General features: G+C 49.9%; 1 protein-coding gene across 1 annotated transcript in view; it reads right to left on the bottom strand.

Moving 5' to 3' along the window:
- The window catches only part of LOC142591590 (inactive serine/threonine-protein kinase TEX14-like), a 79081-nt gene extending 54582 nt beyond the window's left edge, over positions 1 to 24499 (bottom strand). Inside the window, exons 1-2 of the mRNA XM_075703899.1 lie at positions 24237 to 24499; positions 9006 to 9120 (exon numbers count right to left, since the gene is read on the bottom strand). Coding sequence (XP_075560014.1) covers positions 9006 to 9120; positions 24237 to 24312 — 191 coding nt within the window. The 5' untranslated portion in view covers positions 24313 to 24499. The remainder of the gene's footprint in view (positions 1 to 9005; positions 9121 to 24236) is intronic.
- Positions 24500 to 25360: the final 861 nt, after the last annotated feature.

The following is a 25360-nucleotide window of genomic DNA, read 5'->3' as shown; positions in this document are numbered from 1 at the left end:
ACACCACGATTAACTTCTTATCACATCCCTTTATCCCCTTATCTAGTGTGAAAAATTTCGTCCAGTGTTATTTCAGTTTCCGCACGCAAATCTTATTTCAAAATGCCTAGGTGGCGTGTTTTCAAAAACATTTTTTCTTAGTGACAGCTGGGTGACCAGATTGTGCGCCCAGGCATAACATCTCCCTAGTCCCACCAAGTACTTACAAGGATCTAGGGCGCTCATCGTGGCGCTTCGGGGAAGAATTACCTAGAAACGTGGTACACGTGAGAGGCGCATGGTGGTGCAGCGGTCGAGCACAGGGCTTGGGCGTAAATAGAAACACGCCTCCCGGGCTGCGAATGTGCTCAGCCACGCTGACAGCCATGCGCAGTAGCGGCCGTGCTAGAAATGAAGATGCGCGCCACCCTGCCCACCATTCTTCGCACCCTTCGGGCGCGCTTAATCGCTCGCGAGATACGGCTGGGCAGCGTATTTACAAGTGCTAGTAGGTACAGTGGGGCATGGCACTTGCGGAGATGCTGGACGTGTACGCGCATGCGCGAGTAAGAGCAGGTGCGAGAGAGAGAAAATGTGGGGACTTATGTTCCTCAAATATATGACTCTGCCTAGGCACTACGGAGGAGTTTCTTAGCATGTGTTCTATGCGTTTGTCCCAAGTCGTGTTGTCAGTAGTCGCGGGGCGTGGTAGTGCTGAACTTAGCATCGAAAGTTGGCGGCTGGACGTAATTGTACTTATTTAATCGTGTTTTTTTACTAATTAAAGCCACATTTCATTATTTAGCATTTGTGGCAGTGCCTCCAGGACACCAAAGCAGCAACGGGGACATCAAAGATAGAACCCGTACGGATTGGTCCGTGGGTTGGGGCTCACAGACGCCTCCGCATGCCAGGAGGTGTTCGCATTAAAAATTGGCTGTTTGCTATCGCATAAAAAATTGGCCGCGGAGGCCGAAGCGTGCCAGGGGGTGTTCGCATAAAAAATTGGCTGCCCGCGATAGCGGACAACCAATTTTTTATGCGAACACCCCCTGGCACGCTTCGGCCTCCACGGCCCCAACCCACGGGCCGCCCAGCTTCCAGCTTTGATCCCCCTGCTCCCGCTTGGGTGCCCCGGAGATCCTGCGCCGCCTGCTTTAATATAACCTCAGGTGCTCTACTGAGGCCTCTGTTTGCCGTTTATATGTGCCCTCCTGGAGAGCTAAGTGCTCGTAAAAAATGCAATCTACCGTCTGAACAAAAAAAAGGGACGCGCGACTTATACAACACCAATCAGAACCTTGCTCCTTCAAACACAGCTGTCACCAAATGGGGCGTCCATGCCCACTGCCTCCCCCGCGGAGGCAGCCAGCGGCGGAGCGTAAACAAACTCGACCGCACTCCGCAATGCCGGTATGTCTAGGGGGCAAAATACAAGACGCACTAAGAAACCCCCTCCGTAGTGCCTAGGCAGAGTTACATATTCAAGGAGCAAAGGCCCCCAGATTTTCTCACACCCGCTCTTACTCGCGTCTGTTCAGAAACGTCGAGCGCCGCGAGAAACACCATGCCCTGCTGTGCCTACTAGCAACATGTCTCCTGCCTGTCTGCGCCTAGCGCGCCTGAGAGCATACGCTGCCCGCGCGCCGTATCGGTTGTAACGGTGGTGTCGTTTAAATCTGGTGACATCCATTCTGCGCTAAATAATACGCCAATACCATTAACCAGTGTCCCTAGTAAGATCTTTTGAACATGTCATTTATTCTTACCTGGTTAACTTTCTCGAAGGTAATTCTTTTTTCACATCTCGTCAGCATGGCTTCAGACAGACATTCTGCTGTGAAACGCAAATAACTTAATTTACTAGTGAACTCTTAGTAGCCCAAGACTTTGGATTTTACATTGATTCTATATTCTTAGATATTTCTAAAGGTTTTGTCCTTGTCTACCATGAACTAGTTTATATTAAGCTCAGTAAACTAAATCATGACCCTAACATTCTTGCATGGATAAAAAAACTTTTTGTTAAACCCGCAGCAATTTGTAACTGCTAATGGCTACGATTCTTCTCTGTCTCCTGTCCTTTCAGGTGTGCGCCAAGGTTCTGTCTTGGGCCCCTTCTACTCTTCTATTAGGTTTTCTGCAGACGACTGCTTTGTATATCGCGTGATTTCCTCTGATATTGACACATCACTACTAGAGTCTGACCTTAAAGATATTTCTCATTTTTATACTAACACATGGAAAGTGAAACTCAACACAACAGAGTGCAAACTTCCAACAGAGTGCAAACATTCCAAAAACTCTTGTAAGCATAACAAACGGTTCCGCTCTCGAAGTGAGCACTTACACATACTTAGAGGTCCACATCAACTCTAACCTGCCTTGGCAACCACACATTAATTATGTTGCTAATAATGCTATAACGGCATGCTTGGAGGGTACCTACATGTGCCGTAACTTTTCAATGGCCCGTTCTCGTTAACTCCTTCTTTATAAAACTTCCGTTCCTTCCAAACTAGAATATACATCATCTGTGTGGCATCTATTTACTGAAAGTCTTATTACTCGCCTTGAATCTGTACAAAACCATAGCGCACGCTTCATTTTTTTCTACTACTCCCAACTTTCCAGCGTTTTATCTATGAAAACAGCGTTACGACTTCCGTCCTTTTCCTCACGCAGGAAAATCTTAAGGTTTACTATCATAGCCCTTGGGCCCTACAACATAAAACTATTCCAATATATTTTTATTCCAATCTCTTGACGTCAAATTTGTGTAACCGCCGACGCAAGCATTGGGCGGTGACCCGCAGGGTTGTCTGAACAGACCAATCAGACGCTCTTCTCATTTATAGAAGGTCACCTTTGTTTGCTTTAAAAAGAAATAACATTGCCTACACTGAGATGCTTGTCTTGTCTAATTGGCTGACAAGAGGCGAGGAGCACAATCAAGTGGAGAGGCATTCGATCGGGCCGAGCCAGTGGTCTGAAAATCGATAACAGAATGAAGCGGGTGCTGCCGGCGTGTGTGATTGGTCCGCTTTCCTTTACTTAGCTTGCGGTGGCTGGTCAAAAATCACGGCAGCATGCAACGAAAAGTTAAGAATGCCGCTAAAACGGATCCTCAGCATAGAAGAGTTGGCAGAGCAAGGCCGTAAACGTGCCAAAAGTGCTCGAAAACTTTACACGACCCCACAAATAGTATTATTGCACGCAAATAAACCCATGCTCTCTGGCAGCTGTGAGTAGCTTGCAGTGCCTGAGCGATCGGTCGCAGCCATCTTTTATTCCTTTCGCAACGGGGCAGCCTGCGGCTATTCACTAAGAAGTTCAGTTTTGTTCGGCATATTAATGCATCTTTAACGCGTACACGTATCTTTGACGCGGTGAGTTTTCATGGTTTTTTGACGTTTCGTGACAAGCAGGTGAAGTGGGTGCAGCCCGAAAACTTTTGACCAATAGCCGAGGTCTACTGGCGAAAAGGTGTTGAATCAGAAATAACTGTTTTTCTTTCGTTCGATCCAATCATGCATAATCAAAGTGTACATGTCATATCAGATGGGAAGCTATCATGGTTCGTGACGTTGTGCAACACAGGCGAAGTGAGGGTGGTCAAAAAAAGTTTTTGACCAATTGCAGAGGTCTGATTGCAGAATTGGAACAGAAAAGTTTGGAATAGCTTTCTGTTATAGCGCCCCTTGTCTTAAGCAAGAATTACTTTCCCATCCTTCATATCATATCGACCACCGTCATAAAGTGTTTGTTCGTCATTGTCACACTGACAGATTCTTTCGTTCCTCAAACTTGTAATGATTGGAACCACTTGCCCCCTCCATTGTATCTGTTACAGATCCTAGTGACTTTAAACATGCACTTGACTGTTTACTGTCACTCGCGTCTATAAAACCGTATGGGCCCTGAAGGTATTCAAATAAATATTTTTTAAAATATGTAGCGGGTGCAAAGCTGCGAGAACCAAGGTCTCTGGTGCTTTCATATGTACTGTCTTTCAGGGCACCCGGAGTCGGTCGCGTCATCTCAAGTTTCGAAGATGTGTTGAAGTGAGAGGCAGCCTGAATAGCTATTTCACCGCTGCTGTTATTCATCAAGCCAGTATTGCGACAGCGAGTGCTCGCGGTAATCGAGTGAGGTATGGTCATATTTGCCGGCACGAGCTTTAAACCATGCTTGCTAATTGAATTAGTAAGCAAATGTTTAATGCAATTTATACGGCCTATAAAACTACGAACCTTACTTCGTATAGTTATCTAATACTTCGCCATCGCTATAATTAATTCGAACTGAAACTATTTGTTTCACGCGAAGTAAAAAAAAATGTTGCAGCCATGCTGCAAATGCAGCCGAGTCGTTAATTCAAGCAATGTACGATCGTGACACAAAAAATCGAGCTGTGGTATGAGACAGCACTGCGCAGATGGAATCAAGCAGCTAGCACTACTGAGGATGCCAAAGCAGGGTGTCTACCAAGTTGACATTTCCAAGTTCCCTGAGTTTTCCAGGTTTTCCCTGAGTACCTTTGCGAAATTCCCTGAGTGACACAGAACTTCTATTCCTTTTGAAGTAAATATCTAGCATGCTCAACTTTTGTACAGCTTGTAAAATGATACGTGACGAAGGAAAAAAAGCTGGTGGGCCGGCTTCTGCTGCTCGCACGGGCTGAGCTGCTCTGTCGTCTGGACCTTCCGTTACATTATCAAGCTTATGAAAGCAACACTAATTTTACAACACAATGATACGGTGTAGTACGTTTATTGTGCCATTATCATTTGATTCACTTTGTTTTACTGAAATTACGTGAAGTCCAGCGGACCAGCCGCCGACACCTTCGTACGTGCGATGTTATGATGTTCGGAGCGGTTATGGTCCCTAGAATATTGTAGAGGCCATAGAGTGGTGAACCGCCCTGCGAAATCACATGTTTGGCGTGGATAGGGATCCAACGAGAAATCCGATCGTCAGGTGCGTCACGATCCTGCCTGATTGCCTTTCTTTTTAAATGCTGTAACGAGTTATAAAAGAAAGCAAATAATATTGAAAAAACGCATTTGTGCTTTATTTCACATTGTTTTAACTTAAGTGGAATAGACGCAGACCTGCGCCAAGAACATGCGCTCCAAGGTGCGAAAACCTGTGCAGCGCCGCCGGCCGCGGTCGGTGCCAGTGAAACGGAAAAGCGAAATCTGCACATGCGGAAGAGCCCTTCCACTCGGAATGCACGGCTGGCTCTCAATATTCTCGTCGACTGACACGCCTTCCCTCCCTAGCACAGAGTCAACTTTATTGCATTCCCGGGATGGGGTCAATGGAACGGGTGTCAGATCCTCTTCTGTCCCCCTTCATTGAGCGTCTTCAGCCAACCGGACTTGCACTTCCGGATCGGAGCTGAGCAGCGCGGTCTCCCACTGCACCGCAGACCCGATTTCTAAGGAAGAGTGTTCTTTCTGTTGGACGCGACTACATTTGAGGAGGCACGACCAAACCATGTGCCGAGGGTGCCTCTGCAGATTTTGCATTCGGCTGTATACAGTCCTGGGTAACCACGGCTGTAGGCCACGAAGGCGTTGGTCTGAAGCAAACGCCCCGCCACCGATCGCCACTTAGTTTAGGTTACGTGTGCTACAGGATACCTGGCCCTCAGGTGTCTATAATGATCAAGGGTGTCCTGATAGGACACCAGCCTGTCCCGCCCTACAGAGAACCGGTGAGGAGGAGTGGAGTGTATGTACACTATACCGTACGAGCGCGTACGTAAATAATGCGACCACGAATACAACTCAAGCGGGGATTGATCTCTCAGAAACAGGATATATATATATATGCTTAGTGCCGCAATACAACAGTAAATGATGCCTAAAATCCAACGTCTGCGGGCCTATAACACCATCTCACAAGCTGGTTGCAGCATAGCCAAAGGTACGAGGCGTATACAAGCAATGTCCTTGAGCAGCAGTATATAGTTCCGGGCGTAAATGGCTGATTATTGGCTACACTGGAAAGTTTTATTTTTTGCTAGCTACATGATACGGAACAGCGATACGTGACATGTTAAGACCTTCGCGCATTCGCGTCATATACCGAGAAATACTTTGGCAGTTACCGTCGGTAACCATAATAGCCACCTTCGCCGTGGCCACACGGCAGCGCCCATACAGCGCCGACAACGATCACAATTCGCGCTTGTTACTGGCTCTACATGCTGTTATCAAGAAACAAGCGGCAAAATCCGTCATCGCTACGCCACATCTCAAGCTGAGGTCAAATCATTAGGTATGTTTTGTCGTGATTATTGAGATCGGCCGTTTGTTTCCACACCGCTAGGACTATAGACACAACACCGAGCCATAAAACTGGTTTGATTTCTAGTTAGCAGATGGCACCACAGCATTAGCATTGGTGACGTGTCGACAATGCAGAACGCTATAAAAGCCTAATTGTTCACTGCATCATTAATTTACTACCCCGCTCTAGCGTGGTACGCATTATGGTCCTGACAGGGTGTCTACCAAGTTGACATTTCTAAATTCCCTGAGTTTTCCAGGTTCTCCCTGAGTACATTTGCAAAATTCCCTGAATGAGCCAGAACTTTGTTTTATGTTACAGGCTGACAACATGTTGCCCGATGTTGTCACTCTCTAGTAAGCATGTTGAAACGAAAAAATGACAATCCAGTTTAAAAAGTAAGGAGTAATATCTATTTTATTTAAAAAGAGAACAGAAGGAAGGTGTTAGTAAAATGCACAGCGAGAAAAATGGTAAAACTCATTCCAAATTGAGTCAAACATCTTCAAATACGAATATGAAAAGGAGATGCATACATAAGTAAATATTTTTGAATATGAGCTATTTCTATCAATTGATAGCAAAGCTCATCGGTATGATCGAGGCCTGAACTTTGTCACAACTAAGATTCTCTCTCAGCAGCAGGGAAGTCAAGCTCAACTGCCCTGACATATACTCTCTGCCAGTACACGTACATCATGTCGGTGTTGGGTTTCACTGCTTTAAAGAGTTTATTTTGGTTTGGATGAGGGACACCTGCATCTCGGCGTCAGCCAACACTTTGTTTTTTGAGCTCAAGCTCCTTCAAAGAGGTGGTGGCACGCTTTCTTTCCCGTTAATTCCTCAGTGCGTCGGCCCTTTCTGTCCTCATCCTCCTCCTGCCACGCATTCTTCCCATGGATCATTTGAAGGATCCTCTTGGTCAGTTGCAGTCAACGTCCGATTTTTCGGACTCCCTAGGGGCCGCAAAAACATCCGAAAAATCGGGCAGTCCGAAAAAAAATGTATGCATGTCTTTAACTGCCCTTAAGGGTTAAAACTGTCACAGACAGGTCCGAAAAAGCTCTTAAGGCCTGCCAGTACACTTGTTAGGCATATCGGTCCTCGTACTGTGACAGGAGACGGGGGTGCACGCGTGTATAATTAAGTAATACATACTATGTCCCGTGACAACTGCCCCTCCCCACGCTTGTTATGCTTCACCGCATCACGCTGCTGTACCGAGGCAAAGCTAACTTGCGGAGACTGGCATTACGCAACGCACTGTGCTCTGTGAGCTTCGGAGCCAATCGTGAGCACTACAAAGGCGGAGTCTGTGCCATAGCTGACAGCGGCGAATTCTTTCAATGAAAAACACGGCACCCCACGGCAAGAAGCTTAATAGCGAACGTAGAAGCAGCTAGGCCTAACGTTGCCGCGGTGGTGGCTACGGCTGCCAGCGGATCTGCGTGCGAGAGTGCCGGTTAGAGGCGGCGAGATAATCAAAATGGCGGCGGTGGAGGAGCAGGAGGAAAAAGCTTTATTTTGCAAAGGAATTTGGGACCTCTCAGGCTCCTTGGGTGGTGGCTTTGATTAATCCCATTTCAGACCTGCAGTCAGGGCAACATACATTGACTGTATGGATTACGTGGTGGTGCCGCAAGGCCGTGCGAATTATCAGGTATGTCCGAAAAATCGGTCGTTAGCTACTCTGGCAATACCTCGTGCCGATGACACGGCGTCAATGGCGATTCGTTGCGATTCCTGTTACTGGAGCCAGCATTAACACGACTTTCGTTCATTTTCAATGAAGTTACAGCTAATTTTCCCTGATACAAGCACAAATTCCCTGAGTTTTCCCTGAGTTTTTCCAGACTATTCAAATTCCCTGAGAATTGCCGGTTTTCCCGGTGTTCCCGGTTGGTAGACACCCTGGGTCCATGATGACGGTAGCGAGCAAACGCCAAGTAGACGTCGAGCAGACGCTGTAGCGCAGATGAACATATGTAAAGGCATTCGGCCGCATTATTTGTTAAACAGGTTGCAAGGTAACCAGAGAGAAAGCACACAGGTAAAGCGAAGCCCTGTTGTCGCATGCATGTAAACGCAGCTTATGGTTACGGCATCAAAACATTTTTTTTTTTGCGTCAATCCACCAACTATGGAGCACTTGACAGAATGGCAAGCAGACGCTGAGCAGACGACGGGGTGCGGATGAGCACACTTCGAGGGGCATTCGGCCTTCCTATTGGCTAAGAATTCGTGTAGCTTCCACAGTGCTGCGACCAGCTTGTGAGATGGAGTATATTGTTTTACTGATCGCTGCCGAAAAAACGGACGATTGCGTGCACATTTTACTCCCTGTCACTGCTGACGTCTTTGTCAAGGTCGGCGAAAGCGGCATCGTCCTCCATGACACCAAGGCTCTTATTGGCCAGACAGCAGTTCCCTAAAGCTGCTCCATAACGGTAGGCATCGCGGTGGAGCCTATATAGTTAGTGGTTCGGCTTCCGGCAGCTTGAAACGCCAGAAAAAAACAAATTAAAGCAATACATTCGTGTCACGAACTGGAATATAACACGAGAGGCGTTCTTAGGCCGCCAATTCCGAAAGAAAGACGAAAACTGTGGTTATGTTTGTGGAAACGGGGCATATACAGCTGCTATAGCGGATGACGGACCGCGCGCCCACTGCTTTGCATCGGCCACCAATCGCATGCGAGAGATTCTGCGGGACGCACTCACAAGTTCGGGTCAGCGCCAGCCTGCAGCAGGTAGGGGACGGCGCTGACGGGTCCATCGGTGATGGCCACGAACAGCGCCGAGTTGCCGCTAGGATCCACCGCGTCCACGGGGGTGCCTGCACGCGTCAGGGATACAGTATGTATAGTCACATCCATTTTATGCTTAGAAGAAAAAAAGTATTAAAGGACTCTGGTACAGTTGGCGGCTGTGCTTCTGCGGCACAACTTCAGGGACTGATATTGCGCTGTGCAGTAGATGAGGCTATTACAGCACAAGAGCTTCCATGGTGAGATATTTGATGTACTATGGATTAGTGTTCGTGTTTTTAGCGTCTCAAGTGAATACCGAGAGAGACAAGTGCTCCTCATTATAACAACTGAAATTTATGCTGGATAAGCGTGCACTTGTACGGAACACGCGCATGATTTGTGTGTCTGCAAAGGGCCTCACTTACAGCAATATGACAAGATGCCGAATGACAACACGGTGTTAATACCAAAGTACACTCTGCAGTCCACTAAACGCGTGCAATGTTTGATGGAAATGTCACTGATAATTTCTGCTCCCACATTCTTTTTGTTCATTCAATATGTCTCGACGCAATTACGACTACTTGAGGTTTTTAAGAGGCGCAAGAGTGTTGCAGCGCACGAGCCCTTCTCAGGGCGCTTACCCAAGTGGCATTACTCGTTCATCGTAGTCGCATCCGTATAGCTTTACGAAATGGCAGCATACAGTTATAAAGAGCCGTCAGTGCTGCATTTTGCTTCCAAATGTCCGAGTGCAGTGAAACCCGAATATCGAGAAAACTTCAGCTGATCATGCAACAAGATATAGTTTTGTATATAGATGAGTATATAGATGTGGCAATAACCGACCTTAATTTTTTTTCCTTGGCAAATTGAATGGGAGTTTATTACTCTGGAATAATTCTGAAATAATTGAAATTATTTTAGCCTTATGTTGATTAAGATTTAGGAACTAATTTCTAATTATTCAGAAAATAAAAGTATGGCATAGCAATTATCAAGTTATGTCTAAAATTCTAAAGTTTATAAAATAAAAAAAGTCTAGTGACGTTTCATTTCGTGAGCTACGCGTTGGCGTACGGTTGCTGTTCCGGTGTTTGTAAGCCATGCCGTCTTGCGCGACACACCCGCCTAACACGTTATTCGGTAGTGTCGTGGGCACACGCCTTTCGCCGGTCCCGTTCAGCCCGCTCGTCGATCGCCAGACGAACCCGGCACACCACGCACAGAGCCCGTAGCAACTGCCGCAGGAGACGATAACCCAGTGCGCCGCCGTAACCCTTTCGTGTACAGCTTGACCCCGGCGCTGTGTCCACGTGAACACTCGCACCGCGTCACGCCGACGGCTGCCCCCGGCACAGGGCGTTTCACACAACATTCTGCGCGCGCACGTTTCACGTTTGCCAATTTTAGCCCGAATCCAGCACCATAAAACATCAACCGCCAAAGCACATGTGGGTGCCCGCCTAACAACGATGGCTTGGTGTCACATTCAAGGAGGCAAACAGGAAAGAAACAAGCAGCCTGTCGCAGACCTCGAAAGCCCCAGTGCTTTCCATCATGCACGCGACCAGTCTGGCTGGCTGAGCAGATTTGGCATCCCGTTGCCGAGCACGAGGGTGCGGGTTCGACTGCCACCTAGTGGTCGCCCTCTTTGAGGGCGAACGGGAAAAAGGCGGCGTGTTTAGATCTGGTCGCAGGTTATCCAGCTGGTGAAAATAATCTCCAGTCCCACGCTGGTTTTGGAAGGTCAAGCGTCACCAACCGTTGCCTTCTACCGCAGGGTAACGACGAGCTCCAGGTATACCTTTGGACCGAGCTACTGGAATGGATTTGCAAGGCATTCTCTTGTTAATTGAGCGATTCACGTCACGATGTACACAGCACAGCCTCCGTTACTACACACGAGAAATTGCCGCTCCTTCTCAGGAGTCGTCCGCAGCGCTACGGAAGCTGCGAGACTCTTATTAGCCAGCAGGGAGGCCGACCCCTCGAGATGCGCTTATCCGCGCCGCGTCGTCTTCTGGGCGGCTGCTGAATTCGCGGTGTACGATGTGCATGCGCGAAGGTCCTAACATCTCACGCATCGCTGCAGCGTATGGTCACGCTGTTGTGACGGTGAAAGAATATAAAAAAAGTGTGAACTACGAAACTCGTTAGTGGGCGAACCTGTGCCTAGAAAACAGGTTACGCTCAAAGCACAATGATAGCGGCGAGCACAGTCGGCGATCGGCGAAAATCTGATCAGCGGGCAAGCGCGTCGCCTTTTATAGAGGAGTCGTCAAGGTTCCCGAGTAATCGCTGGTGCCCGCGTGTCGTCCGTAAAGTACTGCACAATTCGCGTCGCGCATACAATCAGATTCAGTGACAAGAGACAACGGATAGAACTATCGATAACGATCGAGGAGCTTCCGATACATGCAGGCTGGAAACAAACAGCGAAAAACAAAAGCACCCGTACGTAGTAAACAAAACAAACAACAAAGTTCGTCAGCGTGCGTAAAAGGGCTTAAAGGGACACTAAAGGTTACTATTAAGTGAACGTGGACTGTTGAAATGCCATCCCAGAAACCTCGAAACGCTTGTTTCGTGCCAAGGAGAGACTTATTTTAAGAGAAAATGCCTTCTGAAGCGTCCGCGTACCTCTAGCGCAGTTCAAATCGCCCGCCCTCCCATCGAGGAGTACTGACATCATGGTCTCATAGTGACGTTGCGCCATCCGTGAGTAGAACGGCGTCCGCAGACGGCGCTACGGCTTTTCAGCGCAAAACGCAAACGCGCGGCCAGAAACAGAGCCAAGACAGAGCCGACAGCAGAGCGAAAGCGGGAGTATGGTGGCTAGCGGAAGAAGAAACGCGCGACCATAATGGTACTTTATTCTACGACGCGAACTTCGACGCTCGTCGCAATGGACCCTGACAACGACAGATTGGCTCGCGATGCTGGGCTCAACCTCAGCGATTTGAGCACTGACGAGCGCGACGTGCTGCTGAGGGCTCGCGCTGCCGGCGTCGTTGCGTACTACGACGGCGGCCTCGACACCGGCTCTCCGGAGCGGGAAAGCAACGAGGGCTTCCCACCACGACATCACAAGGACGTGGCATTCTCACTGCTTGTTCGAAATGAAAGTTTCGCGAGCCAGCAGAACCCGCACAGCACGACGCGATAACGAAACTACTGAAACTCCAAAGCGTGCGCGGCGCAGAGTCGAGCGCGCAGAGTCGAACGAAAACGAAACCTTTCGACCACCCATACTACAGAAGGGTAACGTCAAAATGTTATTTTTTCTTAGAATTGAATAGACGTAGACAAGTAGCATTTTCTTCCGTCTTATAATCGAATGAAATTATATTTTCAACACGAGTAGTTGAGTAATAATAATAATATTTGGGGTTTTACGTGCCAAAACCACTTTCTGATTATGAGGCACGCCGTAGTGGAGGACTCCGGAAATTTTGACCACCTGGGGTTCTTTAACGTGCACCTAAATCTAAGCACACGGGCGTTTTCGCATTTCGCCTCCATCGAAATGCGGCCGCCGTGGCAGGGATTCGATCCCGCGACCTCGTGCTCAGCAGCCCAACACCATAGCCACTGAGCAACCACGGCGGGTAAGAGTAGTTGAGTATTAGTAACACAAATTATAAGGAGTGCTTTCGTCATCGGGCTAGTACCGGAATGTCGCTGGGGGGTCTCAAATCGTGTCGTGCGTTTACCTCAATTTCTCGGTTACTGAAGCTCTGTTCGCGATTATATTGACGCCTTAGACGTTCTAGAACATTGCTCTACCACTTTAACTTGACTTTCTGGTAACCTTTAGTGTCCCTTTAAGACGCACCACGTGGACCACTTCAGGTCGTGCGTGGCGCCGCTGTGATAGCGAAATGCCGTCTGGTACGACCTCGTACTCCAGTCCGCCAATACGTCGGACGATCTTGTGGGGTCCGAAACAGCGGCGTAACAGTCTCTCGCTAATCGGAGTCCAAACACGGTGGCCGGGCCGGTATTCCGAGCAGCGTCTTCGAAGTTTGTTGCGCCGGCTGTCGACCTGTCCGGCTTCTTCGGGCCCCGCTGGATATAGGTGGCGACGTCGAGACTCTCTTCGTCGCAGACATGCGGCAGCATGGCGTCGAGAGTCATCGTCGGGTTCCTGCCGTAAACCAGCTTGAATGGCGTAATCTGTCTTCTTTCTTGCACGGCCGTGTTGTACGCGAAGGTTACGTATGGCAGTACGGCATCCCAGGTCTTGTGTTCAACGTCGACGTACATGGATAACACGAACTGAAGAAGAACGGCAGATCAGGCGAGTAGGTGGTTTTCTATAATGTTTAAAAACAGCGTTAAAGACGTACACCGGACAACAGAAGTGTGTATCCCATGCTCTATTCTGTTGTCCGTTGTACGTCTTTAGCGCTGTTTCTAAATTATGGATAACATGACGGAGGGTCTTATCCAGGCTCTTTAGAGCGCAAGGCCATTCGCCTGCGGGCTTTAGGCGGTCGTCCAGCGGTGAATAGAGAGCTTTAGTTTAGGGGACGCAAGGCGTTGGGGCCCCTAGCGCTTGAGTGCGTGTGCGTTTGCGTACGCAAGCAGAAACACGTTATAGGTTAGCGGCCCCAAACGCAAGCCGCAGTGAGGTCGCATGCGCTCGCAGCGCCATCAACGTCTGATCTTTTCTGCGTTATCATTTTTTAAAACATGAAATCATGCTTATGGAGTAAAGCACATAAAACTGGATGGATGGATGGATGATTGAGGCTCAATCCTTTGAATCGGGCGGCGGCGCGCGCCACCTAGCCTTTAATGGTTCTATATGCATGCATACCTATGTATTTACTCCTTTACTTTTGCGTTGATATTATCCACCAAACAGATAGTCTCCGTTTAGTTATTTCTACCTGTTCAAAGTCTATTCTACTTTCACTGTCATTAAAACCCAAAGCTTTGAATAGTTCCCCGTTAGATTCAACTGCAGGGTGAAGTTGTTTACAAGCAAGTATCAGGTGTTCAGCCGTTTCCTCCTCCTCTCCACACGCCTCGCACACCAAATCTATCTCCTGGTATCTGGCTCGGTACGTTTTAGTCCGCAGTACACCTGTCCTGGCTTCAAACAAGAATGAGCTTCCCTTAGAGTTATCGTAAATATTTTCTTTGGCTATTTCTTGCTTAAACGTAGCGAACGTAGCGTAGCGTAGCTTAAACGTAGCGAGAGGTACGAGGAACGCTACCCCGCACCTCCAGACCGTATGTCACGATGTAGTCACGGTGTAAAAAAAAATTACCGACGATTACGATACTCCCTCATGCGAATTTTGAGCGCAGCTCTACCCGTGTTTTCATTTCGCGATATACTGGCCGGCGCAGACAATTTGCCTCGTGCCACACGTTGCAAACCAAGTGTGGCGCTACTGACTCGGCAAACGGGAGATCGCGAGAGGCGTGGGTGACGTGGGGACACGGTTCACGGCAGCCGCCGCCGCAGGAAGACCTCCGCGCCACTGGTCGGCTCGAGACACTCTGTGCGTAGTCGCGCGCTTCTTGCCCGCTTGGAAAAACACTTTTATGCAGCACGTATTGAGCAGCAGAAAGCTGTATCGGGGGTTTTTCCCGTTGCTCTACAATTTTCTCACTGACACTTTTCGTCTAGTTATTTCAAAATTTGATTAATTAATAATAGTTATCTAATCAGGGGGAATGCAAAAAAATGATCTGTATCTCCAAGCGACGGCAGACATTACCTTGGTTCTGTCCAGCTGCGTGGCATTTGCATACTTTTACATCTCGGTGCACGATAGTTGGGACACCCTATATATCGGTCTGTACGGCCAAGGCTGAGCAATCTTTTGTTCTACGTGTACGCTGAGCGCGTAACTTCAATCAAATAGCGAGTTCGGGACAAGCGCCCACCAGCACCATTGCCTCGCACTCGTGCGCACAGTTCCACTTTAACGACGCACGTTCATGCTGTTACGTTGCGGAAATCGAGCGATCACACGTGAAGATGTGTTTGCAATATTCGCGAGAAAGGCAACGATACATGAACGCGATAGCTGCCGAGAACGATTTCACCTTGGCACGTCAAATCGTGGTCTTCTGTCTTTGCCTTCGCTATTTCTCGCGCCGTAACGTATAACCCCTGAGGCGCGGTCTCGGCGATAACTATAAGGGAGTGGAACTCGCGGCGAAGTCAGGCTCGAGCCTGGACACATGCGCAACGTCCGTGGAGACACGCGAGTCCAGCGGAGCGATCTCGTAGTTCACATCGCCAGGCTGACGCAATATCGTGTAGGGCCCTGTGTGAAGAGGCAGCAGCTTTTCAGACAAGCCGACGCGGCGCCACGGTGTCGCCCACAGAAAGACAACGAAGCCAGGGGAAAAAAATCGAGTGGACGAGCGGTTTCGCCGAGATCGCTCGTCAAGCGACGGAAACGGGAGCCCAGTCCGACAGAGCTCCTCACGTCCGCGGTGAAGACGGAGCACGAACCTCGTCCGGGTCAGGTCGAGCGTGACTGACGACATGGCCAAGAACTGTCATTTCAGGAAGTCCAAAGCGCCACTTGGAATGAGTTCAACTGCAGGCCCGCGCGCCGAGAAACGGCACGAGTGATCGACAGACACGTTAGATGACTCGCAAAAGCTGGTGAAGAGACTGTCACACCGTCTGGATAATACAAACGTGTAGACCATTTATAGACCGTTTTTTCGTAGGAGCCGCCATATTGTGAACGCAGTGGCGCCGCCTATGAACAGCGCCATACTGGCTTGGGTGAAAGCGGTCTTTTGCATGGCAGGTATACGCTCGGCGGTACGTTCTGGCGTTTGTTTTCGCGGTCGTGTGGTCTGTTTAGTATGACATGCGTCTTCTACGTGGTAAACGGTTCTGTGAGACGTGCTGAAGTGGTTTAAGGCGTCATGGCCGGAATTTCTGCTGGCGTTGAGGTGGACGGAACACGCAGCGCGATGTGCGCGCGCATATTTGAGCCTACAATCAGCCTCGGAGATCAATTGTGTATTTCTGAATGTTCCAATCACTAATGTGACCTTATTGCAGTATTATCCTCTACTTCTAAGCTGCGGTTTATGAGCCATGAAACATACGCGACGATCGTAACAGCGTGGGTACCGTTCTGCTACGATGGGAGCTGTGCTGTTATACTTTGACAAGCGTTCAAACTGTTCGCTGCAGGTTTCATTGCGTGACTACTTGGTTGGATGGATGAGGTTTCCACCTATGAATAAAATAGTTTTGGCTAGTAATAGCAGCATACCTTATAGTCTGAATTAAGCTTGTCCAGCAAAGCGACTATTTACGAACTGCGCGAGCGAGCTAAGCAGTGGTAGGTGCTGGATTACAGATATCTTTGTTCTATATAGCGCATGGTCCAAGCATACGGCATCAGCGGTTATATATTTATAAACGTTGTGCGGCATTAGCCCGTTTTCTCTTGCTTTTTAGAGAAAGAGGATGGTAACAAATTTTTTTTTTTTTGCGGTTGTGTTCGTTCAGTTCTCTACGACGCGCTCACACGTATTACGGAAATCTTGCGCTGAAAAATAGCCATCGCATTCTTTTTCTGCGAACCCTCTCATATATTATGGCTGTATAACAGCCAAAAAAGGCAATGCCGAAGCACACAGCTTATATATGTATCGTGCTGGCTCACCAACCGCAGTGATCGCTGTGTTGAGCAGCACCATGGGCCTCATGCAGCAAGACATATGGTAATTTGAAGCATACTAGACTTGAAATGCGTGAGAACGATGCCAGTGCATCACAAATATTTGATAAAGCCTGCCGCTCAGATGGTTCGTGGTTGCCTTAGGTTGGCCGTGCGCGAGCATGCGCCCTTATGTTTTATGTTTTACTCCCTACGCCAATCGATCAGACAGTGAGCTGATTTACCATTTAATGCTGGTAATGCAGAGACGCCGGCTTTCTTTGTTGAATTGATATCGATGTAAGCAAAATAGTAAACAAACACGCACCGCGACTGATAATGCGCGTACATCGCGGCTGATTATGTGCGTCACATTTTTGCGCCCCTAAGACATATTTCTGCCTACAGTATAGTTACTGATGCACCGAAAGGCTTCCCTGCCGACCTTATATGAACGAACATGGCGTAAAGTTCACAAAGTAAGGTCTAAAACATCTCGAAATCGTTCCGCAGCACGCGACAGCAATACTTTCAAGCAGCGCCGCGCCGGATCGCCCAAGCCAGAGAGGAGGAAGAACTCTCCGCGCGCCCTATCCTCCTCGCCCGATGAAACGGTCTATAGCTACGACTCAAAACAGCAATGGGCATTCCTTGGATGCTTCTCACGGGGCAGCCTTTTCATTGGAACCCGCCCAGACGGATACGGGGCCCCGACATAGACTGTGACGCGCAAACAAAGGAGCTCACTTCGAGGCGACAACAGCCGCCGCCCTCCATGGAAGCGGTAACTACCGCGAAGGCCACTCTCCTGACGCTGACAAGCTGCGTATCACGAAAAGCCCACTACTTGATGCATGGGACCAACGTCGAAGACTTCAACGGGAACTGCGTCGACTCGAGGTTCCCAAACTGCCACGCGGTTGCCTCGTGTGCAGGGGCGATCGCGCAACCCGGCGGGACGGTGTGACGTCGTAGGTGGGATTTGGCGACCGACTCGACGACTGTGATTTGACAGAGACACATCCGTCACAGTGCCTAGTCTAGTCACCTAGGGAAATAAGCTGCCTCAAAATCGCGCGCGCCTTTGGTGCAGTGGTCTGTCCTGACGTCTGCCGACATGGGTGTCCTTGATGTCCTGTGCGCAGACATGTAGTGAGCTCAGACATTTAAAGTGCTCCTACATGGGGTATAGGCTGCCATATGTGGGGTCAGTGTAGAGAATCAATAATAATCCATTTTCATTTCGCTCCTATCCCCGGACGTACTCATCCGTGAGCCTGGAGGATTCCTGGCCTAAGCTCTATACGCCGATCAGCAACAAGCCGCGAACTGAGGAGTCCATCATTCTTTCAAGCTTGCCAGGGCAATACAAAGGCCGGACGGCGTAAGCTTGAATTGGTAGATGCCGTCATGTGTTACGAAGGCGATTTTCTCACGGTCAATGCCATCTACTGATATTTGCAAATAGCCAGATCAGAGGTATATCACGATAAGTACTTGGCTCCGTGCAGGCAGCCCAAGGCATCATAAGTATGCGGCAAGAGGTAGACATCCTTGCGCGTTACATTATTGAGGTGTCGGTAGTTGATACAAAAGCGCCAGCTGCTGTCCTTCTTGAATAGGACAGCAGAGGACGCCCACAGACTTGAAGGTGGCTCAACGACGCCTTTAAATAGTCAGTCTTATTGACTTAACGTATCACTTGTCGCTGAGCTTGCGAAACACGGTACGGACGGCGGCATATGGGATTGGCGTCTCCGGCGTAAATACGATGGGTGACCACTGACGTCTGGGCAAAAGGGCGGCTGTCAAGGTGCCGGTGAAAAATGTCGCGGTAAGTTTCAAAGAGACGGCGGATGTCTACAGCTTGGGCAGGAAAGAGGTTAGGCGCTACTAAGTTCTTGCTAAGGTCTCTTACTAAGTTCCTCTATAACTATAGAGTCGGTGAATCGAAAGAGCCTGTAGAGGGCGAGGAAATTACAGCGTCAAGTGCCGATATATCGCAATCGTTGGCAGGCGAGATGTCGGCCAAAGACATACCCTCTGGAGACATTTGAGTCAAGCAGCTAAAATTAAGAGGCAGCGAGGTCTTATTGCGTGTCAGAGTGAGCATGGTACGGCGAACAGTCAAACTCCCTTCATGCAGTATGTTAGCCGCAAGACATAGTACATGGACTTCGCCAGGAACAGAGGGGAAACATCAGAGTGACGTGCGTAGTTACGTCAGGCGACAGGCGGATGTCCTCGGGAGAGCATAACACCGTGGTTGTGCGACCGGCGGACTATGGCAGCCGTGGGGCAATTCAAGCTGAATGACACTAGACACCCAGCTAAAAGAAAGTTGAATGGGGCGACAAAGTCTCAGGCGAGTATAAAGCCGATGAGCGACCAACTGCGTCGTCGCTATTGGTCGCTCATCACGGATATGTGCGCGCCAGTGTCAGTGAGTGTTGGTACACTGATGCCATCGACTAAAACGTCCATCAAGTTCTGTTTGGTGGCAAAAGCGATGAGGACTTTGCGGTCGAGTCGTCCATGCAGCGTCGCCTCCGGGAGCTGCACCGCTTAGCTTTGCGGAGACGGACGTCGGGACTGCGTCGGGAACGGTGGTGAACGGGGAACTACGCTGCGGCTCTTCGAGTGGGGACCGATAAACGAGAAGGGCTCTGTTCTGGGCGATAACTCGCGGCCGCAGAGGGGACAGTACCGTTATTACAACGACGAGCAACATGACCAACACGCCGGCCGGCAATACAGATTGCCCCATCGTATGCGGTTCGCCATTTAATTGTATTTCGGTAGCGTGCAGGATACCGCTGATCAGTGGAAGGACAAGGATCACTAGAAAGCTGTGAAGCGGCAACGGCACATACGGAACCAACTCCAAGGTTACCAAGTTCATGGCGAGTAGAAATCGCCTACAGATATGGTACTGTAGCCCAGTTGTTCGGCTCACTGGGAGGAGAAAGAAGATGCAGGAGACATGGCTTCAAGTTCTCGCCGCATTATCCGCATCAGGTCGTCTGATAATGATGGTCGCTGCATTCTTAGCCTGTCATCGCAAGAGGACGTCGCAGCTGTGTTCGGTGGACGTGCGAACGGCGTTGCAATGCGGCGGCTCTTGGCCTGCTCAAAGCGCTGCAGCACTCTTATATGGTATCCTGTACTGTCTCGCAATTTCTGCAGATGAGCAGGTTGAAAGCACCGTCAGCGATACCCTTCAGTACGCACCCAAGCTGGTCAGATTCTGCCATATCGCTTTCGTGGCCAGCACCTCCTGGATGTAAGAGAGGTACGACTCTTTGGACGCGGATCCTAGTTCTTTCACAGCGGCGCTCTGCCGCCTGGCGGGACGGCCAAGCAAGTCCGTAAGCTTCTGCCTGCACGTGCCCCAGACGTTAGGCTCTTCTCTATGGTTACGCTGCCACACCTTCGCCGTGCCTTTTAAATAGAGCACCAAGTTAGCCAATTGACACGGTAGAGATTTCTTTCACCGCAGTCGGTTCTTTAAGGTAGTCAATACACACCGATTCAGGAATGAAAATACGAAGCGTACACTCCGTGTCGCACACACACAAACAATGGTTTATATGAATTCACCGTCATATAACTGGTAGCAAAGACTAATATGGACCGCTGCTAAGTATGTAGTCTCTAACTAGCCTGCAAACTACAGAATTAGGTCATCAATATTTACACATCACCATGTGATTACGATTACGAGGATTACGAGGAGAAGGCGTTTGATTCAGTCCAAACCTCAGCAGTCACGGAGGCATTACGGAATCAGGGTGTAGACGAGCCGTACGTAAAAATACTGGAAGATATCTATAACGACCCCACAGCCACCGTAGTCCTCCATAAAGAAAGCAACAAGATCCCGATAAAGAAGGGCGTCAGACAGGGAGATAAGTTCTCTCCAGTGCTATTCACAGCGTGTTTACAGGAGATATTAAGAGACCTGGATTGGGAAGAATTGGGGATAAGAGTTAATGGAGAATACCTTAGCAACTTGCGATTCGCTGATGATCTTGCCTTGCTTAGTAACTCAGGGGACCAATTGCAATGCATGCTCACTGACCTGGAGAGGCAAAGCAGAAGGGTGGGTCTAAAAATTAATCTGCGGAAAACTAATGTTTAACAGTTTCGGAAGAGAACAACAGTTTACGACAGGTAGCGAGGCGCTGGAAGTGATAAGGTAATACATGTACTTAGGGCAGGTAGTGACCGCGGATCCGGGTCATGAGACTGAAATAATCACAAGAATAAGAATGGGCTGGGGTGCGTTTGGCAGGCATTCTAAGATCATGAACAGCAGGTCGCCATTATCCCTCAAGAGAAAAGTGTATAATAGCTGTGTCTTAATTACCAGTACTCACCTACGGGGCAGAAACCTGGAGGCTTACGAAAAGGGTTCTACCTAAACGACGCAGCGGGCTATGGAAAGAAGAATGATGGGTGTAACGTTAAGGGATAAGAAAAGAGCAGATTGGGTGAGGGAACAAACGCGAGTTAATGACATCTTAGTTGAAATCAAGAAAAAGAAATGGGCATGGGCAGGACACGTAATGAGGAGGGAAGACAGCCGATGGTCATTAAGGGTTACGGACTGCATTCCAAGGGAAGGAAGCGTAGCAGGGGGCGGCAGAAAGTTAGGTGGGCGGATGAGATTAAGAAGTCTGCAGGGACAACATGGCCACAATTAGTGCATGAGCGGGGTAGTTGGAGAAGTATGGGAGGGGTCCTTGCGCTGCAGTGGGCGTATCCAGGCTGAAGATGACGATGTGATTTGGAGCGGGGCGTCGGGCGAGGTCACGGGCGCAATGGTGCAGACTACGAGTGGACTGCTGCTGAGGTACCCTAGATGGAGTGGGGAGGCTTGACGACGTGGCCCGACGGAGCATGAGCGTAAGCCAGGAGGGAAGGCCGGGAACATAGAAGCTGTAGTCGGTAGTGGACGCCCCGCAGACGAACACCAGGCATAGGCAGAAACCCGTGCCCATGGTCCGAAAGGCTACCGTTGCTGCCTTTTCGCCTCGGCTTCCCCCTTTACAATGGCGCCACTTCCGCGTTCCACGCTCGCGCCAATTGGCTCAGGGGCAATTCTCCGGTTGCCCATTGCCCGACCATGCTCGCGCCTTCATCGTCGTCGTCTTCCGCCTTCTTGTAACACAGCACGTGCACCCGATGACGCCAATACAATCGTTGTGTCCCATTCGTTCTGGGCACTCACGCGCGGCGATCGCCTTCCACGTCGAGGTGGCCGGCGCCGCAAAACATTGCCGGCTCAGGATCCGGGACAACCGCCGGGGTTGTAGGCGTTGACGTGGCCGCCCCGTTTCGGCCGTCACGCGGAGATGCGTTGTTGTCTCTCGCGGGTACCCCGCACCTCCACCAATTCGTTACGTTGCGGAAATCGGGGTATCACAGGTAAATATGTGTTTACAATATTTACAAGAAAGGCAACGATACACAAACGAGGTGGCTGGCGAGACCAATTTCACCTCGACACGTCAAATCGTCGTCTTCTGTATTTGGCGCCACTCTCGGTTGCGCCGCAACAATATTCAGCATTCGCGGATGCTCGAACTTATTCGCACTCAATCAAGTTCGTACTCACGTCCACTCTCGTTCACTGGCAACTAACCCGTTTTCATATTCGCGTCAGCACGCACTCCCCGGTACTCGTCTTAATACTCATGCCAACTCAGAGTGACAAGTACTCACGCTCACGTATACTCGTCGGCACTCGCTCACCCTCGGCGACTGGTACTCGCACCTACTCACCTCTACCAGCATGCGTTCGTACGCCAACTCACTCTCCCCTGCACGCACTCGCTTTCATAAACACGCAGCAGGCCCACTCACACTCGCCGACAGCCACTCGCGTTCGCACCTGCTCACACGCAGCGCCACTCACTCGCGCCCATTCACGCCCTTCGCCACTCGAATCACAATCACGATGTTGAAATGAGTGCGAGGGAATACGAGACTGCACACGTGCATGTGCCGCCCTATGAGGAGCAGCTGGCGCATTTCCAGGCAGACACTGCACGGGCCTGCCAGCGATCGGCGCTTTCATGCACTGCACGCGACACTGCGCCCATTGCTCACGACAATTGTCGGCCGGCTGGCCCGAATAAACACCGTGTTCCTTAAGCACGACCTACTGTATAAAGAGTAGGTCGTGTCCTTAACACTGCAGTGCCGGCAAACCGGCAAGTCGGACCGCGTCAGCCAAGCCTTCGCCTTGACCAACCTCTCAGTGCGGGGCCAAACATTTTCACAGCTGAAGTGCACGGACAGGAGTTTCCGAGCTGCGGCAGTCGTGTGCAGGCGCCTGGATTTTGGGATTTTGACTCGCTTCAGTTGCACAGAAATTTTAAAATTGTTTATCAGATTACTGCACTAACTCTAATTTCCACAAGCACACGTTTCACGAATCCGAGCACCTTACATTCTGCAGGTATTTTAAAATTTACGGAGAAACTTATATTAGTGGTCCTCACAAGGATTCTGTGCGCGAACCATGCCGCTCTGCTAGTTTTATTCAGCGACAAGCGGGCGAGACAGGCAGAATTAAGGAAGCAGTAAAAAGCTACAAAGATACAATTGCGGCGGCTCATTCGACGCAATCGCGATGAACGGTACAGACCAGTATACGAAAATCAGCTTTAGGACAACGATCAACAAGAGGCGAGGAGAACGTAAACACGCGTTTCCTGTTTACTGAACTCAGAATTACTCATGCACAGATGAACGCACCGACTGAACCAATCGAACACACATGCGTAGCGGCCTCAGCCGTAAGGTGCACACCCGAGGCCCCACAGACGCTGCGACAGGCACAAGCGCGCTCGCCGGACACGTCTCCACGAGCCGCCGCAGAGGTGGGCCAGGCAGACACGTGATATTGCGACAAGTTACTGCGCTGCGACTACAGCTCAATTTGGCACCAAGCGTACCACGCACTGTGATTAGCATGCCACAAACTGTGACGAAAACGCGACCACGTTATGACACTACAGCGCTGCCGCAACCACTTGAAACGAATGAATGACCGGCGCTGGCAACCCCATTCACACGACAAACGAGCTCGCGCGCACGGAAATCGGTACTTGATATCGAAGTAAAGCGTCAAACATCGTCGAAAAACACTACAGCTCCACGTCCCATGCGTGTGACCGTTACACACAAAACCGCGGCGTTTCAGCACGCAGCCATCGCCTACACTTGTTAATGCGAGGCATGGCACTAAAAACTACGTTAATAGCGTTACCTACGAGAGTCAACGCAATGCTGTTGCGGCAGGACGGGTTCACTTTTTCGCATAAGCCCGCTCACCATGATTAAACATTGTGACCGCGTTCGTCTGCACACTTATCACAGAATGTACTGAAAGCAAAAACGAAACACAAAGGGGCTGGCAGCTACAACGCCATAGCCCAACAAGAGGCATTGCCTTAAGCACGACAGATAGCTTAGCGCAAGACGCCGAAGGTGGCCGATCGAGCGAGAACACGCCGACAACAAACCGCGCTTACCTTCGGCGACGAGCCGAGCGATGAGCCGGCATCTGTCGTGGCGCACTGCGTCGTGAAGCTTCGTGCTGCCGGCCATAGTCCACAGAAGCGCGCACCTGCGAAGTAGTAACGGAACAGAAGACTGCCCAACGCCTCGAGGAACACGGGACACAAAGAGGCTCCCTCGGCGTTCGTTCTCGGTGGCTTCTTTCTACCGTGGACGTGGAAGAGAGAGTTGCGCGCGGACTGCACCAACGCCACGTTGATTCTGCGCTAACGTGTGGAGAGGGAAACGACTCGGGCTAACCGTGGGCCGCGCTCATTGGCGGCGGCTGCTTCACACGTCAAATTCAAAGCTACTGGCCTACCGAGCCGCACAAGGGACGCTGCGGCTGCCGTAGAAAGGGCGCATTACTTTATTCGTTAGCGGGCGTTCTTTCTGTTGTCGTAGCTCGTCACCTTCCTTGTCTTCGAGCGCACTGCGCTGTGCCAAAAAACGTTATTTTATGAGAGCTAGGTGATGTAACGTAGCCATTAATTTCGATCGATTATTTTGCTGTTCTCGTCAACCACCGCTCGCGAGCGGCTGATCCTAGTGATAATTGGGCCGTTCGCATCATTGACGAAGCGCAAAATGGCAAAGTTTATAATTGCTACTGTATGAACGTTAACCCCGCCAAGCTGAATCCAAATGGATGAAGATTTTTTTGGGGGACGCGTAACAGGCTGACGCTGAGTAGTCGTTGCCAATCCAAGAAAACGAGACGTTGTTGGAGGAGTACGGTATAACGGGACTCAGAAGCCCGCGTGCAGTTTACGTGGGGGTGGATGTGCGAACACGCAGTCGGCTTGGGCCAAGGACAGCCCCCGAGCATAAGCAGCCTACGATGCAGTTTGTCTAACTGGAAACCGCTACTGGCGCTGCTTGCAATGTAAATGACGATGATCGCGTGCGATGGCAGTTCTTCTGAAGTGGGAGTTGAGTGTGCTATTACAGACAACCGTCTGTGCGCCACGGATGAAAACACGTTGAGCTACTCGGATCGAAGCCGCGGTTACAGTTCCTGGCTTAGCTGGCGGCATTCTGAGTAGGGCGGAATGCGAAACTGTCAGTGTTTAAGGACGGGATAATGTAACGATTATGC

This window comes from Dermacentor variabilis, chromosome 8 (assembly GCF_050947875.1).
Source record: "Dermacentor variabilis isolate Ectoservices chromosome 8, ASM5094787v1, whole genome shotgun sequence".
Taxonomy (NCBI): Eukaryota; Metazoa; Arthropoda; class Arachnida; order Ixodida; family Ixodidae; genus Dermacentor; species Dermacentor variabilis.
This window is presented reverse-complemented; position numbering and strand designations above follow the sequence as displayed.